The sequence below is a fragment of the Budorcas taxicolor genome, chromosome 6, assembly GCF_023091745.1.
Source record: "Budorcas taxicolor isolate Tak-1 chromosome 6, Takin1.1, whole genome shotgun sequence".
Lineage (NCBI taxonomy): Eukaryota > Metazoa > Chordata > Mammalia > Artiodactyla > Bovidae > Budorcas > Budorcas taxicolor.
The window spans coordinates 19,348,252-19,364,869 of NC_068915.1; the positions used below are offsets into that span (position 1 = coordinate 19,348,252).

The following is a 16,618-nucleotide window of genomic DNA, read 5'->3' on the forward strand; positions in this document are numbered from 1 at the left end:
TCTACCTAAGTGAGCCTCTGTAAATACTGAACTAGGAAAAACCTTATGACATAATCTCTCTGGGGGACCCTACTGCTAACTGCACAGGAAACTTCTTTTTAGTTATAAATGTCAGGTAGGAAGTAGTCCTCTTGGACACTGTTAAACTCTGTTAATTTTGAACCTGGCTCAACAATGTGGGTAGTCTCCTTAGGCCCAGTAACCATATTCCTGGTTACTCTGTTTCCCCTGATTGTCCTGCTTCTAGGTCTCCACGGCCCTCTCTTCCAGGGACACGCAGATTATGGATGTGTATAAAATTCATATATTTTAAGTTTGACTGCCTGGAATGAAGATATCTGTTATTATCCAAAGGTTAGGGAATTGGATTACTTTTTTTTTTTTTTAACTATTGGCAATATTCATTGTCCTGAAAAGTCGTAAGCATAAGGAGTAACTAATGAAATTAGAGTAAGTGTTGTTGTGAAGGTCTGTTTGTCCCAAACATCCCAGTCATTTCAGTTACATTTAGTTTGAAAAGTCAACAATCTCCTAGGTGAGCAATGCATATTTCTCAATGATGTAATCATTTTGGTTTGGACTGTTCTTGTCTCCTCAAAGAATTTTAATTTTGGTTCCTTTATTCTGTTCTTGCTACGCAGATATTTCTCATCTTGTCATTGTTAGTCCCACACTCTCCCCATTTTACTTGGAGTAACGTGTAACATGTGGTTCATTTTAGTAACATTATGTTTTCACATGTTAGGTTAGTTCAGAAGTCAAGCTTTCACTGTTTCCAACAGATCATTCAGAACTGATTCAAGATGATATTAGTTTCTTGCTAACTCAGCAGGTTGATGTATTTAATCTCAAGAATAGTTTACATTCGAATTTTTGAACTTGATTTATCAAAAGAGAAATTGAATAAAATATCTTTAAAAGAGAAAAGGTCAGTAAAGCATGAAAATACTTAAGTTAACAAACTTTAATCTTTTTCTTTTGAACTTCAAATCTCAGCAATTTTAGAAGCATAGAAAGGATTATAAATGGTAATATATTCCAATTGATTTGGTATTGATTACCCAAAATCTTTTTTTTTATTGCTAGAAAATCAAGAACAAAATTATTTTAATTAATAGATTTGAAATTTAGGTGGAGAATAATTGAATTGTTAAGGGCCTATAAGATAATCGTGTATCTCTAGCTGCATATATATATTTCAGCCTGAGTGTCTGTATCAGTTTAGAGTTCCATCAAAGAAACGGAACTAGTAGGAGACAGACGGCTAGAGAGCCTGATAGCTATAGATTAATTGGTTGGAGTTGGTTTATGTGATTGTGGGGGCTGGGTAAGCTAGCCTGAAATCCATAGGGCAGATCATCAAGGACAAGGTGAATTTTTATATAATAGCTGAAGTCATAGTCCCAAGAGTAGAGTTTCTTCTCCAGAAAAGACTGAATTCTACTGTTAAGGCCTTAGTAACTGATTGAGTCAGGACCACCAAGATTATCTAGGGTAATCAACCTTACTCACATTAAACTAATTGTAGATTTTAATCAATTATCTAATGCCTTCACAGTAACACCTAGGCTAGCGTTTGAATAACTGAAGACTGTATAGCCTAGCCTGTTGACTCATAAACCTGACCATCACAGTGACCTAGTAACAATACTGTTTCTTAGGCACAGAATTATCCTTTATCAGTTTGCCTGTATAAATATTTATTTAGATATTTTATTTAAAAGGTGATGAGCTAGTCTCAGTTTTTACTGTGAATAAAGAATGATGCAGTAACTATTCTAATAAGCTTTCATATTATCTTAACACATTCACAATTTACCTCTTTCTCTAAAAGTTTTTTAAAATCTTTCATTTAGTCCATCTTTTTATTCAACTACTTTATTATCTGTCTTGATTAATATTGTGCTCTCTTCCACTTCTTAGCATTGACTTAAAACTTACAATTCAAGCTGTATGTACACTACAGAGACACTTGGCACTCATCAAATATTTCATATAGGAAAGATTATTTCATGGTGCTTATATGTTCAACTCTTTAAAGTTCATCTTGGTGTCACATTTGTTTTTTATAAATAATGCCACTATATTGCTGACATATTTGGCATGTTATGATTCTCAAATATGTTTGTCATATTTTATTCTGTGAAACTATATTGTTTTATAACAAGCAGAAGTTATTTTCAAACAGTTGTTTACAGTTTCAGGATGAATTCTCTGTAATGATTTTTTGGAGAAAAACCTGGTTCATATTGGAAACATTGTCTTGGTATATATTCCATTACCTCTGGGAGAATCTTTGATATTCTGCCAGGATTATGGGTCTGCTATATTAAAGTAATATTTACTTTTAAAGTTCCTTAGGATCCTGTAGCTTTGGCAAACTCTAGTTTATGAAGTTTTGAAGGAGTTTCCTGAAGAAACTTGATCATTTTTTTTTAAATCATTGTAAATCTGACAAATTTTATACTAATGCCAAACAGTTTAGATATGGAGACTTGTGAATATCTAATTTAAAATTATCAATTAATGGAGTATGCACATTGTAGCATATTCTGATGGTATTTTATATTAAAATCAGTGCTATTGTGGTATTATTACACCTAGTTTACAGAGTAGGCATATACTTTTCTACAAAGGACAGATTTCTATTTAGAAAATGACAGTCATTATATGAGATTTATTCATTTCTAATGGCCACATTGAGTCTTTGCTCAAGTTAACTAATTTAACAAGTATTTTTAAATTAGATGTGTATGTTTGAGATATCATGTTAGACACTGGTGATGCATTTTGAACAAGGTCAAAATCTTTCCTACCATCAGGAAATGCATTACCTAGTAAAGAACAAAGATATTAGATAAAAATGTATACAAATCCTTAGGATTTCAAATGAGTGCTATGAAAGAAAAGTACATTGTGAAATAGATTATATTATAGAAGGCACAAATTGATTTGGGGGGACCAGGAAAGTGTTTCTGGAGGAAATCACATTTAACTGTGTAGTAATAATAATAGCTAACACTTAGTGATTCTTATATGCCAGGTCCTTATTTTATATTAACTCATTTCAGCCTCACAACAGCTCTGTGAGGTAGGTCCTTATTTTTCCCTCATTTTGCAGAAGAGGAAACTTTGGCATAGAGAGGCTAGCAAACTAATGAGTGTTAAACCTAAAATTTGAGCCCAAACCAAATAGTCTGCACTCTTAATTACTGTGTTTCATAATAGGCGTTCACTGGGAGAAAAACAGGGAAGATCATCTTAGGCAATGGGAATCCATGTAATAGTACTTTAAGGTAGGAAAGGTGAAGGATAACAAAAAACAATGCTAGACAGGGAGTTACATATTCACTTTTATTAATTATTATTTTAGCACTTAGATTTTAGTATGAAAATATGTTAGAGGGCAGTAACAATTAATTGGAGATGATTGGTTAAGAGATTGTTTTAGTAATCTAGTACGAAATGGCTTGGACCCAGATTGTGGTAGATGAAGCAAACTGCAAATTCTGTAGACATTTGAGAGATAGAAATAGCAGTGCCTTTTCTTTGGATTTGAGAAATGGAGATTACTGCTAAGTTTGTAGCCTGAGCAGCTAGCAGGATGTGGTACCATTTACTGGTTCTAAAGGGAAAGGCTTGAGGAGCAAACTATAAATTCAGTTTGAGTTCTGTTGAGTTTGAGGTGACTTTTATATTAAAGTGAGAAATTGGCTATGGAGTTTAAAAGAGAACTCTGGGCTTGACGTAAAATTTAGGAGTCTTTCAGCCTTGGGAATAAATAAGGAGAAAACACAGTTGAAGACCCAGAATCAAAGGTTGAGGAGCTAGAAGGATTTAAGTTTGGGTAGAAGAGTTACCAGTCTACCGAGGAGACTAAGGAGAGGTAGCCAGTGAGGTGTAAGGAAAACTGACAGAAATGCTGCTTCCCATTTTGGTTTTCTGACAGTGTTGTTTGCTTTTTCCTTCTAGATCTTCATTGTGCTAAATCACTTGGAATTCAACTTTGCATGCTCTTTTCTGTATTGAATTGAAGAACTAGACCTTTTATCTCACAGCTTTCTTTCCTATTCATTTTTTCCCGCTTCATTTCATGGTCTTTCAAATTTAATTTTCTTTAAGTTCCTGTTCAGATTACCTGGAGCTTTCTTTTTTTTCCCCTGAAAGTGATGGTATTCATTTGTGGTAGTTTAAATTTTGTGTTTCAGGTCATTCTATATAATGCCACCACCTCAGTTTGTGCATCCAAGAAGTGACCTACAACATCCTGCTCTCACACTTCACATGGTTGCCTGCACACCATTGTCCGTCGTCTCTGCTCTCAGCAGGCCAGACCTGACCTTCCCTTGAACCAGTGCTTACTGGGAGTTTTTCCTTTTACTGGATCACCTCCTCTGAAATTTTTCCTGCCTTCTGCTCTCATTTTTCTACCTTTGCCATTTTTCATTTTCACCAAACCTCTATGTAGTCATCACCATTTCCGGTCCCTTTTTACTTTACTTCTTTTTCTTGTCTTGGTTTGCCATCTGAGAAGGAAATGGCAACCCACCCCAATATTCTTGCCTGGAAAATCCCATGGACAGAGGAGCCTGGTGGGCTGCAATCTGTAGAATCACAAAGAGCTTAGCCACTAAACCACCACCACTACCATCATTTTGTGTTTACTTTCTTCCTTGTCTTAGAACTCATTTTGCAAAGATATACATAGTACCCCAATTTCCTTTAAAAACTAATCTCTCCTGAAATAACCTTATCAAATCCCCAGCCACTTGTGAGCCCAATTGTGCCTTTCTCTGGTTCCTCTCACATTGTTTCATCTAGAAAGAAAGAGTTTGTTGATCTGCTACTGTGTCAGACAATGTGTCAGTCAATAATTAACTAATGATTACATTAAAAATGTATGGACTAACCTTCAAAACTGTGCTGACTTATCCTAAGACCGTTGATCTGTTGGAAAATAAAAATTCCATCATACTATATATTGTGCTCATGAAAATTTTATTATTACTAATCTCAGCAGGCCCCATTATGTTACAAACAATCGCAAGTTGATTTTCAGTTCTTTCTCCATAATCATGATTCAGAACATTTCTACTTTTATCCAGTTTCTGAATTCAGTTTCAGAGACCTTATGTTTGAGCCAGACTGTCAAGACAGTTTGTCCCTAGATCCCAGTTTCCCCTAAAATTTCTTTATATCTTCATCCAAGCTTTTCCTTCTGCTAGCCTGTGTCAGAAGAAGGATCAGTTCTTTTTGCCAAAGGTAAACCTTTCCAGCTGTTTTTCCTAATGCACAGGGGAGAAATCACAAAATGAAGATTGTTATTTGATGTATTGTTTTCTAACACATTTATCTTGTTATTCTAGAGATCTGATTTTTGTGTAGTTAATAGTTAATATAGACTTTGAAAAGCTCTTTTCAAATATCATTTGTACTATATGTTAATATCTTTAGTGAAGTATGTTGTTTTGTTACTAAAATGTTATATTAATCAAATCTAAAGTGCATTTGCTTTTTGCTTTTTTCTTCACTCAGAGAGGTTGGTGGTGGTAGCTGAACACTGTGAACGGAGTCTAGAAGACTTGCTCCGTGAAGGGAGACCCGTGAGGTACTGTGTGTGCTATCAGGACAGCTAAATGAGAAGCAGAAATTGGCAAACAAGAAGGCATTTTACCTAGAAACCGCAGGGTCTCAGTTCCTTCTGTTATTTGTTTAATGATAAAATCTGGTTGTAAATTTTCATTTTAGGAAAATTAATGCAAAGGCCTCATAGAAATTCAGCATTGACATTATCCAGTGTTCAGCTTTTGTAGGCATTCTGCAAAGTACTTGACAAAAAGTTACCAAAGAGGATATATGTGAAAACTTAAAATCTTTTTAGTACTAAGCTTTTCTTTAACATAGCTGAAGAGTATTTTCCAGAGACAAGTAGCTGGTAACTTCTCACACAGTAGGGGTATTCCTAGGAACATGGTGTACTGTATAAACTAAGGCCACGTTGAAGAATAGAGAGAAATACTAATCATGGCTTCAATGGAATCTAATCATACAGTTTAAATTCAGTTATTTCAATGACATATGAAATTTGCTTTCTATCTCAGGCATTTTTGGCAAGAAAAATATGTGATCTAAACTTTACTGTAAATGTACTATTAAATGAGCTTCTTCACTGATTTTCTGAAATTATCTTAAAATCATGAAAAATATTTTTAATGAATAAAATTGTACTAAAGGAATGAATATTGCTTATCTTGAGCTTTTATATGATTGTAATTATCCATCCTACATTGAAGAAATATTCCTATTCTTTGTCAATATTTTTTAATCATTGCTATATTATAGATAATGATACATCTTTTTCGAGGGAGGAAAAATGTGTATCTTAATAAATGGTAGTAATTTAATAGCAGCAAAAGAAGTAAGTTGAGTAAAAGTACTTTCATTGCTACTTTAAATGGTTAGCTTTAAGTGGTATCTGGAATGCAAGATGCAGATATCAAATCCACTATTGCCTCACTTGCTTTTTTCGAAGTCTAATGTGACCATAGTAATAAAAGTGGCTTTTCTGTATATTAACCATGACTTAGTAAATATGTTTTTATAAATATAATTTTTGCATGTCACAAATCTTTGATTGTATTTGTTAAAAACCATATTGCTGTTTGCTCACCAATTTAAATTTATACTTTAATTTATAGGCCATCTATTCTAAAATAAAAAAGAAAAGAAAAATCTTCATGAAAGTTCAGTTCAGTTGCTCAGTCATGTCCGACTCTTTGCGACCCCATGGACAGCAGTACGCCAGGCCTCCCTGTCCATTGCCAGCTCCCAGAGTTTGCTCAAACTCATGTCTATTGAGTCAGTGATGCCATCCAACCATCTCATCCTCTGTCGTCCCCTTCTCCTCCCCCCTTCAATCTTTCCCAGCATCAGGGTCTTTTCAAATGAGTCAGTTCTTTGCATCAGGTGGCCAAAGTATTGGAGTTTCAGCTTCAACATCAGGCCTTCCAATGAATATTCAGGACTGATTTCCTTTAGGATGGACTGGTTGGATCTCCTTGCAGTCCAAGGGACTCTCAAGAGTCTTCTCCAACAACACAGTTCAAAAGCATCAATTTTTCGGCTCTCAGTTTTCTTTATAGTCCAACTCCCACATCCATACATGACCACTAGAAAAACCATAGCTTTGAATAGATGGACCTTTGTTGGCAAAGTAATGTCTCTGCTCTTTCAATATGCTGTCTAGGTTGGTCATAAATTTTCTTCCAAGGAGCAAGCATCTTTTAATTTCATGGCTGCAGTCACCATCTGCAGTGATTTTGGAGGCCCCAAAAATAGTCTGTCAGTGTTTCCAGTTTCCCTTTCTATTTGCCATGAGGTGATGGGGCCGAATGCTGTGATCTTAGTTTTCTGAATGTTGAGTTTTAAGCCAACTTTTTCACTCTCCTCTTTCACTTCCATCAGGAGGCTTTCTAGTTCTTCTTCCCTTTCTGCCATAAGGGTGGTGTCATCTGCATATCTGAGGTTATTGATATTTCCAGCAATCTTGATTCCAGCTTGTGCTTCTTCCAGCCCAATGTTTCTCATGATGTACTTTGCATAGAAGTTAAATAAGCAGGGTGACAATACACAGCCTTGACAAACTCCTTTTCCTATTTGGAACCAGTCTGTTGTTCCATGTCCAGTTCTAACTGTTGCTTCTTGACCTGCATACACATTTCTCAAGAGGCAGGTCAGGTGGTCTGGTATTCCCATCTCTTGAAGAAGTTTCCACAGTTTATGGTGATCTACACACTCAAAGGCTTTGGCATAGTCAATAAAGCAGAAATAGATGTTTTTCTGGAAGTCTTGTTATTTCTGTGATCCTGTGGATGTTGGCAATTTGAACTCTGGTTCCTCTTCCTTTTCTAAATCCAGCTTGAACATCTGGTTCACGGTTCATGTATTGTTGAAGCCTGGCTTGGAGAATTTTAAGCATTACTTTGCTAGTGTGTGAGATGAGTGCAGTTGTACAGTGGTTTGAGCATTCTTTGGCATTGCCTTTCTTTGGGACTGGAATAAAAACTGATCTTTTCCAGTCCTGTGGCCGCTGTGTCTGCGTGGCACTGGAACGAGTGGCAGTGAGGAAATATCCCACATCCAAGGTCAGGAGCGGCAGCTGCTCTTAGCTGGAGCAGGTGTGGGGAGATACCCCACATCCAAAGTCAAAGAAACCCCAGTAAGAAAGTAGGCACTGGAGCAGCTGTGAAGAGATGCCCCAGGCCCAAGGGCAAAGGAGAATCCCCAGCAAGATGGCAGGAAGGGAGAATTTGCGTTTAGAATCAAACCCTGTTCCCACCAGAGACGCTCAGAGGGCTCAAACAAACCTTGTGCGCACCAGGACCCAGAGACCCCACAGAGGCTGAGACTCCTAGGTAGAGGAGCCCCTTAAATTTGTGCCCAAGAGGTATCGCATTTGCCTCCTTGTAGTCCCGCCCTGCCTTGGTATTAGATCAAGAAAATGCATGTCCAACAAAATATTTGCACAAGAATGCTTCCAGAAACCTAGAAGCCCCAAACTGGGAAGAATTCAAATATCCATCAATGGGAGGATAGGTAAGCAGATCGCAGTATGTTAATCAGCAATAAAATGGAATCAACTACTGATGTACACAACATGATGAACCTTAGAAATATTATGGTGAGCAAAAGAAAGCAGATACTAATGTCATATTCTTCTATTTATATGAAGTTTTAAAACAAAACTCATCTACGATGGTAGATATGAAAACAGTGCTTGATGCTGGTTGGGAAGTGAGAATACAGGAACTGATTCCAAATGGCCTCGAGGGAACTTGCTGGGGAATCGAAATTTTTACATCTTGATTAGGTATTACTTATACAGTACATATTCTTGCAAAACTTGTCAAAATTCACTGACATGTATGCCTTAAGAACATGCATTTCACCTATGTAAATTATACCTCAAAAAAGTTTTTAAGAGCCTGTTGAGATATTTACTTGGCTTGGATTGTGAGTCTCTCATATAGCAACAATATTTGTTGTTAATGAAGATGCTTCATCCAGTGGCATACTTTTGTGGTTTTTTTTGTTTGTTTCTATAAGAAGAATTAGTATGAATTAGTTATTGTTGAGTAACTACTTCAGCACTTAGCAGCTTAAAACAATAATAAGCATTTATCAATTTATATAATTTCCCTGGGTCAGAAATTCAGGAATGTTTAGCTGAGTGGTTTTTTAGCTCAGGATCTCATGTCATTGCAGTCAGTGTATCAGCTGGGGCTGTAGTCATCTGAAACCTCCATTAGGGATTCAAGATCTGTTTCTAAGTTAGCTCACTCATTTGGTGCCGGTTGTTGACAGGAGGTTTAATTTCCTCCCTGTCTTGAGGGCCTTTCTGCAGACCTCTTGGCTGAATTCTCACAGTATGGTGGTTGACTTCTCCTAGAATGAGTGAGTGAGCAGTCTAAGAGATGAGAGGAAACAAAGTGGGACCTGCAATGCCTTTTATGACCTCGCCTCAGGAGCCACCATCACTATATCTTATTGGATAGAAAGGTCGGCCATTAACTCTATTCATTTGGGAGAAGACAACACAAGAATGTGAATCCCAGGAATCCAGGGGGATTGGAGGTCATCGTAGAGGCTGGCTATCACAGAAGTCTTGAAGATCATACAAGTATTAAAAAATCTGGGGGCGGGGAATAGGAATGAAATACTAAATCAACATTAACACTAACTGAAAAATAAAGTTCCTAAAATTATTCAGTACTCATTTAGGGCACTTGGAATGGAAGAAAGGAAGACGTTTACACCAGGAAGAGGGGATAAACAATTAAGGGAATATCCAGAAGTACCAGAGGACATAGCTCTGCTACAACTGGAATTGCTTTACATCATCTAAATTGATGTTACCCAAGGCCTTACGCTCCCAGCCATTCCTGAGGACTCTGTAAACCATGAGCAGGGTAGTTCTCTGTCATCAGGATGGTAGTAACTGTAGGATGTTCCTTCTGATCTCCACGTTTCCCCTCTGCCCATATACTGATATGTTCTTCTTGGACTTACTGAAACAGCTGAAGGAAAGAGAAGCTGATGAATCAGAAGACAAATTTCCGTTTTCATCATTTTATCTCAACTCTGTCCTTTTACTTTATTTACATTTGCATTGTATAAGGACACAATTGCCATTGTTTTACCAATAGATTAAATCCATTAGCTCATGAAAAGTTTTACTTTTCTGTTCCTGTCGTTGTTTATCCTTGTTTTAGAGATAATAAATCTCATAACGTTAAATACCATTAGTCTCAACAGTGTACAGGTATAAAGAGGCCACCTTTCTTTAATGCCTTTGTATATGTCTTCATGAGGATGAAATGTTATAGGTGGATGCATAGTCTTTGAGTAATTAGTGGAACATCAGTAGGATTAAATGCAAATTTCTTATTGTCTTTCATGCCATTTACATAGTCTTTCTCATTTATTTAAAAGAGAGTCCGTGATAGTCTTACAGATCTTTGTAATTTCTTCACGTGAGATATGTTTAACATTTATGTGAAGTACTTTTTAAAATCATTTTGGCTCTAGATTAAAATTCAGTATTTCCCTTGCTTGTTTTGGAATATAACATTCAGCACTTGCCACCTTTGAGTAAAAATGCTTCTGTCGGGTTCAGTTCCAAGTTGTTATATGATCTATCCATCTAAGTTAGCTTTGTTATAAACTATTTGACTTTCCACATATTTGGATTAATTTTGTCTCCAGCAACAGAGCCGTTTCATGTGCAGAATTGATGTGCGACAATTTTAATCAATTCTATAACTTGTTTACAGAAAGTGAGAAGATGTTCTTTTGGCTTATAAATCAGTTCTTTCCCTTAACTGCCAAAAGTAAGCATCTTGCACCTGTAAGAAAGGCTGATGAAAAGTAAACAGGAAATCTATTTAGATGGGCTTGCTATGTGAGACCCATGTTTTTTACTTGTCCATCTGTCTCTGTTGCAAAACTGTAAGCATCCACTTGTCTGGTAGCTCAGTTCAGTTCCGTCGCTCAGTTGTGTCCAACTCTTTGCGACCCCATGAATCGCAGCACGCCAGGCCTCCCTGTCCATCACCAACTCCTGGAGCTTACCCAAACTCCTGTCCATCGAGTCGGTGATGCCATCCAGCCATCTCATCCTCTTGTCCCCTTCTCCTCCTGCCCCCAATCCCTCCCAGCATCAGAGTTTTTTCCAATGAGTCAAGTCTTTGCATGAGTTGGCCAAAGTATTGGAGTTTCAGCTTCAGCATCAGTCCTTTCAAAGAATACCCAGGGCTGATCTCCTTTATGATGGACTAGTTGGATCTCCTTGTAGTCCAAGCTATTTGCAGTTAATTATCCAAACTTAGGCATCATTTAAGGCATTGATCTTACTGGGTTTATATTTTAAAGAAAAATTTGCATCTTCCATAAAATCATTGGTTCAGGGAATAGACTAATGAAAACTAGAAACTTAGAGTAAGAGTCTGGTGTCAATTTACTCACTAATTTTTTTCACAATAAATTTAGTATCTTTAAAGCAATATGTGTACTAAAACATTATGGTAGTAATTTGTACCACAACTATTGTAATTTAAGACTATCTGAAGTTTTCAGATATCACTAGAAAATTGTGTTCTTTTTATAATTTTAATAGCCATAAAATGCTTTCAAGAATTCATGTTATCCAAACCAAAGATGATAATTTGTACTATGACTTGGAGCTAATTAATGAGTCAGTCTTTTATGAATTAATGTTATTTGTGAGGTTAGTTTGCTAACTTGGCTTGAAAGAGGAAACTCACCATTTTCTTTAAAATCTGTTCAAGCTTGAATCTAAGGAAGTAATTTTTGGAGTTTGCTGCTCTCTTTTCAGTGGCTTTTATATGTTACTTGTGCCAGAGTTCTCTCTCGCCAGTATTCTCTCCAGTTTCAGTTAAATGATCAAAATTATTTTCTGGAAACATAGAAGCATGGAATTCAATTAAACTCCTATAACTAGTACATTTCAAGGAAAAAAAAAAAATAGTGTTTGAAAGATTTGTTTGAAGTCATCTCATATCTAGTGCCTGTGAATCTATTTAATTGCTACCCTAAAGCCAGATTCAAGATACTGAAAAGTGGAAAATCTTAAACTATATCTCATTTCTAAAATATTTTCCAGAGAATATTAAAAAAGAGATAACACCTTTGTCACTCCCATTAAAGTAAGTGTGAGGAAAATGGTTTACCTTTTAAGTCTAGGTGTTATTTGGAAAGTATTTCCCATTTGTGTTATTCAGAGCATGTACTTTTTCTTAAACTATAAAAGTGCCAGCAAGTAGAGTTCATAGACAGATATTCAGCAGAGTTTTGGCACTTGAGGTAAAGTTCCTGCATTGTCCTTAAATTTGCAAGTGAAGGCAGGGTGAGTAGTGCAGGCATATTTCTTTAATAAAAGGTAGTTTGTCATATGTTTTTAGGGTTATGGTTTTGAAAATTTACCAGAGAAACATCAGCATTGCAGAGGTTATATGTGAAACTTTGATGGGAAGCAGGCTGTGTCTGCAGTTGTTCACTAGCTTGATGGAAAACATGATCTGACTTACTCAATGAGTAAATTTTATTTGCCCCTATTAAAAGACTGCTCACTCACTGACTTAGATATTCCAAAGGTTTTTTGAACACATTCTAGAGTATGTTCCACAGATGGATAATGAGCCACAAGTCATTGTCATCAGAAATAGGTAGTAGATACTCTTATTTTAGAATATAACCTGATAGTAGAAGTTAAGACTTTTGTACATATTTTTTGCATTCAAGGGCCCTAGTGTCAGAATGCATTAGAAATTACAGTAGAGTCAAGTAACTTAGAGATTTATATAATTGATATTTATTTTACTTGTTTTGTTTAAAGACAGGTTCTCCAGGCAAGAATACTGGAGTGGGTGGATTGCCATACCCTCCTTCAGGGCATCTTCCCAACCCCTGAATCGAACCCAGGTCTCCTGCATTGCAGACAGATTCTTTACTGTCTGAGCCACCAGGGAAGCCCTAGAGACAGAAAATAATGCCCAGAAAAGATGCTTTTCACTCAGGCATGGCATCTTGCAGCTATCTTCTACTTTCTCTCTCTTTTGTACTATTTATACCGTTTGTCACTGAGTATTGTTCATACACCCTTGGCGATATTGCTTATAACTGCTGTCCTCTACATTCTTTACTTCAGACCTTAATTAACAAAGAGTTTGACTATTGCATTGCAACATTCTCTTAACTGGTCTTACTGCCTTTAGTTTTTTCACACTCCAGTTACTTCTACTTTCTACTGCTATAAGAGTGTTGTTAAAGATCAGTGCATGCTAAGTTGTTTCAGTTGTGCCAACTCTTTGAGACCCTATGGACTTTTGCTTGCCAGGCTTCTCTGTCTATGGGAGTCCCCAACAGGAATGGATTGCCATCTGCATTCCTGCTAAAAATGTCTGGTGGCTCTGTGTGTGTGTGTTTGTGTGTGCGTGTGAAGAAAATGCATTTTATAGCCATTGGATTTGCCTTCAAACTCTCTAAATTATTTCCAAAGAGTGTCTGAGTTTTTCAAGTAGTTTTTACTGTTGCCAATATGTGATTGAAGAGATTAAGTGCCACAGAATTAAAATGTACCAAGAATACCAAGCTGTCTTTTTGCCCAGTGGTATATCTCCAGTCTTTGGCACAATGTACATGACATTTCTTCGAGTAATTCACTTACCTCTGTCCCCTTCTATACCATATCATATCACTGAACCAAAGCAAAAACTATATTTCCTCCAAGTTCCTTCTTTACATTGTATCTCTAATTGTAAGGTACCTTTCCCTTTCTAGCTTATAATTATTTTCCTGCAGTTATTTAATTAAGGAAGATACAGCTTCCTTTCCTTTAATTAACCGTACATTTTAACATGCATACAGTATTTTTAAATTTTTCTGTCATCCTAAGTTGTTAGCATAAGAGTTTACGTATAGTTAACGTGTTATAAGTTAACTGTTGAATGAACTAGTTCTTTAGTCATGGAGTTGAATTCCGGTCCCCGATTATCTTCCTTTTAATCATGTGTCATAATTCTGTTTCCCAAACAAATGAGTTTTGGTGAAAGTATGATATAAATGTATCTTAACAGTGTATTCTTTTATTGGAAATACATTAATTTCCAAGATGTTTTGTTTTCTTTAAAAATGGAGGGCTTCCCAGGTGGTGCTGCTGGTAAAGAATCTGCCTGCAATGCAGGAGACAGAGAGATGCAAATTTGATCCCTGGGTCAGGAAGATCTCCTGGAGAAGGGAACGACTACCCACTCCAGTATTCTTGCATGGAGAATTCCATGGACAGAGGAGCCTGGCAGGCTACTGAGGTCATAAAGAGTCAGACACGACTGAGTGATTAATTTTTTTTTTTTTAATGGAATGACTAGAGGAGACAAACTATCGATTTCCTTTCTCATGACTCTGGAGAATTCACTTCTAAGCTCATGCAGGTTGTTGGCAGAATTCAGTTTCTTGCAACTGTAGGACTGATTTCCCCATTTTCCTTGATTACTATCAGTGAGGGTCTCTCCCAGCTTCTAAAAGTCATCTTCATTCCTTATCATGTGGCTGTCTCCATCTCCAAAGCCAGCAATGGAGAATATCTCTTATATCACATCTTGCCCATTGCTGGCTTATTCCCAGTGTTTGTAGAATTTAGTTCCACACACTTGTAGGACTGAGATCCCTGTTTCCTTACTGGCTATTGGCCTAAACAGCCATCTTAGCTTCTAGAGGCTCCCATCATTCCTATGTCTCTAACCTCTAGATCCAGATTTCAAGGACTCCTGTGATGAGTTCAGCTACACCATAGAATATAACATGATCATTAAAGTAAAATCTATCCTATTCATCATCTTGGGGATTATGCCAGGTGGACATCAGAAAGTTTGCATTTGGGGAACCATGTCAGAATCCTGTCTACCACAATTTGGTTAGTAAAAATTTGAGAAAAAAATTTTAATTTTATAGCAAGTGTCATTTGGCATTCTCTTTTGTATTAGTAAGTTATTTTGGCTGAGATGGTGGGAACTGTGATGTGTCTGGGGTCACCAGTTCCCAGCTTCAGTGAGTCAGTAGAAGCACTCACAGAACTCAGATGTTATTTTACTCATGGTTTCATTATACTCACTGCAGCAAAGCAGTACAAGGCGAAATCCAACAAAGAGAAAAACTATAGGGCAAGATAATGGTGGAAACCAGGCCCAAAGCTTTACAGTTTCTCTCCCAGGAGAGTTGTAGAAGATGTACTTAATTTCTCCAACAAAAAAATTGTGACAGTATGTGCAAACTATTGCCTATTAGAGAAACTTGTCTGAGCCTAGGAGTGAGGAATTTTATTGGTTGGTCACAGAGGTACCTAACACCTGTGTGACTGATTGCAGTTAATGATGCTTCAGACCCCCCCAGAAGGAAAGCAGGTGTTCAACATAAATCACATTGTTTGCACAAGCTATTTAGACAAGCTGAAGTGATTCAAGGCCTCACATGGGCAAAACTTAGCAGTTAAGTATTCCAAGAGCATAATTCCCTGAAGCCCTAGGAAAATAGGCACCTTTGAGAGAATGTGCAAGATTTGAGATTGATGAGAGATTCCTCTTTGAGGAAGTATTAAAGTAGATTTTATAGCTACTCCAGTAATTCATGAAATACGTTGTGACTACATCTTCCATCAGACCGATGGTTGCTGGTCTTGTTCAGTTAGGGTTGTGTAGACTCTTTTTTTCACCTATCAGCAAAATATTAGCTCTCCTTTGTTACTGAAACATATTGCCACAAACGTAGTAGCTTAAAACAACACAAATTCATTACCTCATGGTCCTGTAGATCAAAAGTCTGTTGGGTTTGGGTGGATTCTCTGCTTCAGGTCTGGCAAAGGAAAAATCGAAGTGTTGACAGGAATATATTTCCTCTAGAGGCCCTAAGGAAGAATCCATTTCCAGGCTTATTCCTGTTGGTGGTGGTATTTAGTTCCATAAAGATGTAGGAACAGGAGTTGCTCTTAGCTTCTAGAGGCTACCACCATGCCCTGGCTCGTGGCCCCATTCCATCATTTTCAAAGCTAGTAGCAGCAGGCCCACTCCTTCTGAGGCTTTGAATCTCTGACCTCTTCGGCCACTCTCTCTGACTTTTCTGCTCTGCTTTTCTACTTTAAGGATTCATGTGATTACTGTGGCCCACCTGGAAAATTTGGGGTACTCTCCCTATATAAAATTAGCTGATTAGCAACATAATTCCATCTGCAAAGACCCTTTACAGCTGCATCTAGACTGGTGGTTGAATTAAAACCCTGGTGACAAGAATCTTGGGAGGATTCTGTATACTACATTCTTTAAACAAGTTATTACCAAAGTTTTCCTGCCTCACTTGTATCTGAATTCCATATTGTTAGTTATACCTCAATTTCTGAAAAGATAAATGAGGGAATTCCATGGCAGTCCAGTAGTTAGAACTGTGTGCTTTCACTGCTGTCTCCATGCTTTCACTGCTGTGGGCCCAGGTTCTATCCCTGGTCAGGGAAGTAAGATCCCACAAGCTGTGCGGCATGGCTAAATAAAATAAA

At 37.1% G+C, this 16,618-nt stretch overlaps 1 protein-coding gene across 4 annotated transcripts in view; it reads left to right on the top strand.

Annotated features, from left to right (window-relative positions):
- TBCK (TBC1 domain containing kinase) overlaps nucleotides 1–16,618 on the top strand; it is a 218,594-nt gene that overhangs the window by 11,878 nt on the left and 190,098 nt on the right. For all 4 annotated transcript variants that reach the window (XM_052641924.1, XM_052641928.1, XM_052641925.1 and 1 more), the window contains exon 3: nucleotides 5,536–5,608. In XM_052641924.1, the coding sequence (XP_052497884.1) occupies nucleotides 5,536–5,608 (73 nt within the window). The remainder of the gene's footprint in view (nucleotides 1–5,535; nucleotides 5,609–16,618) is intronic.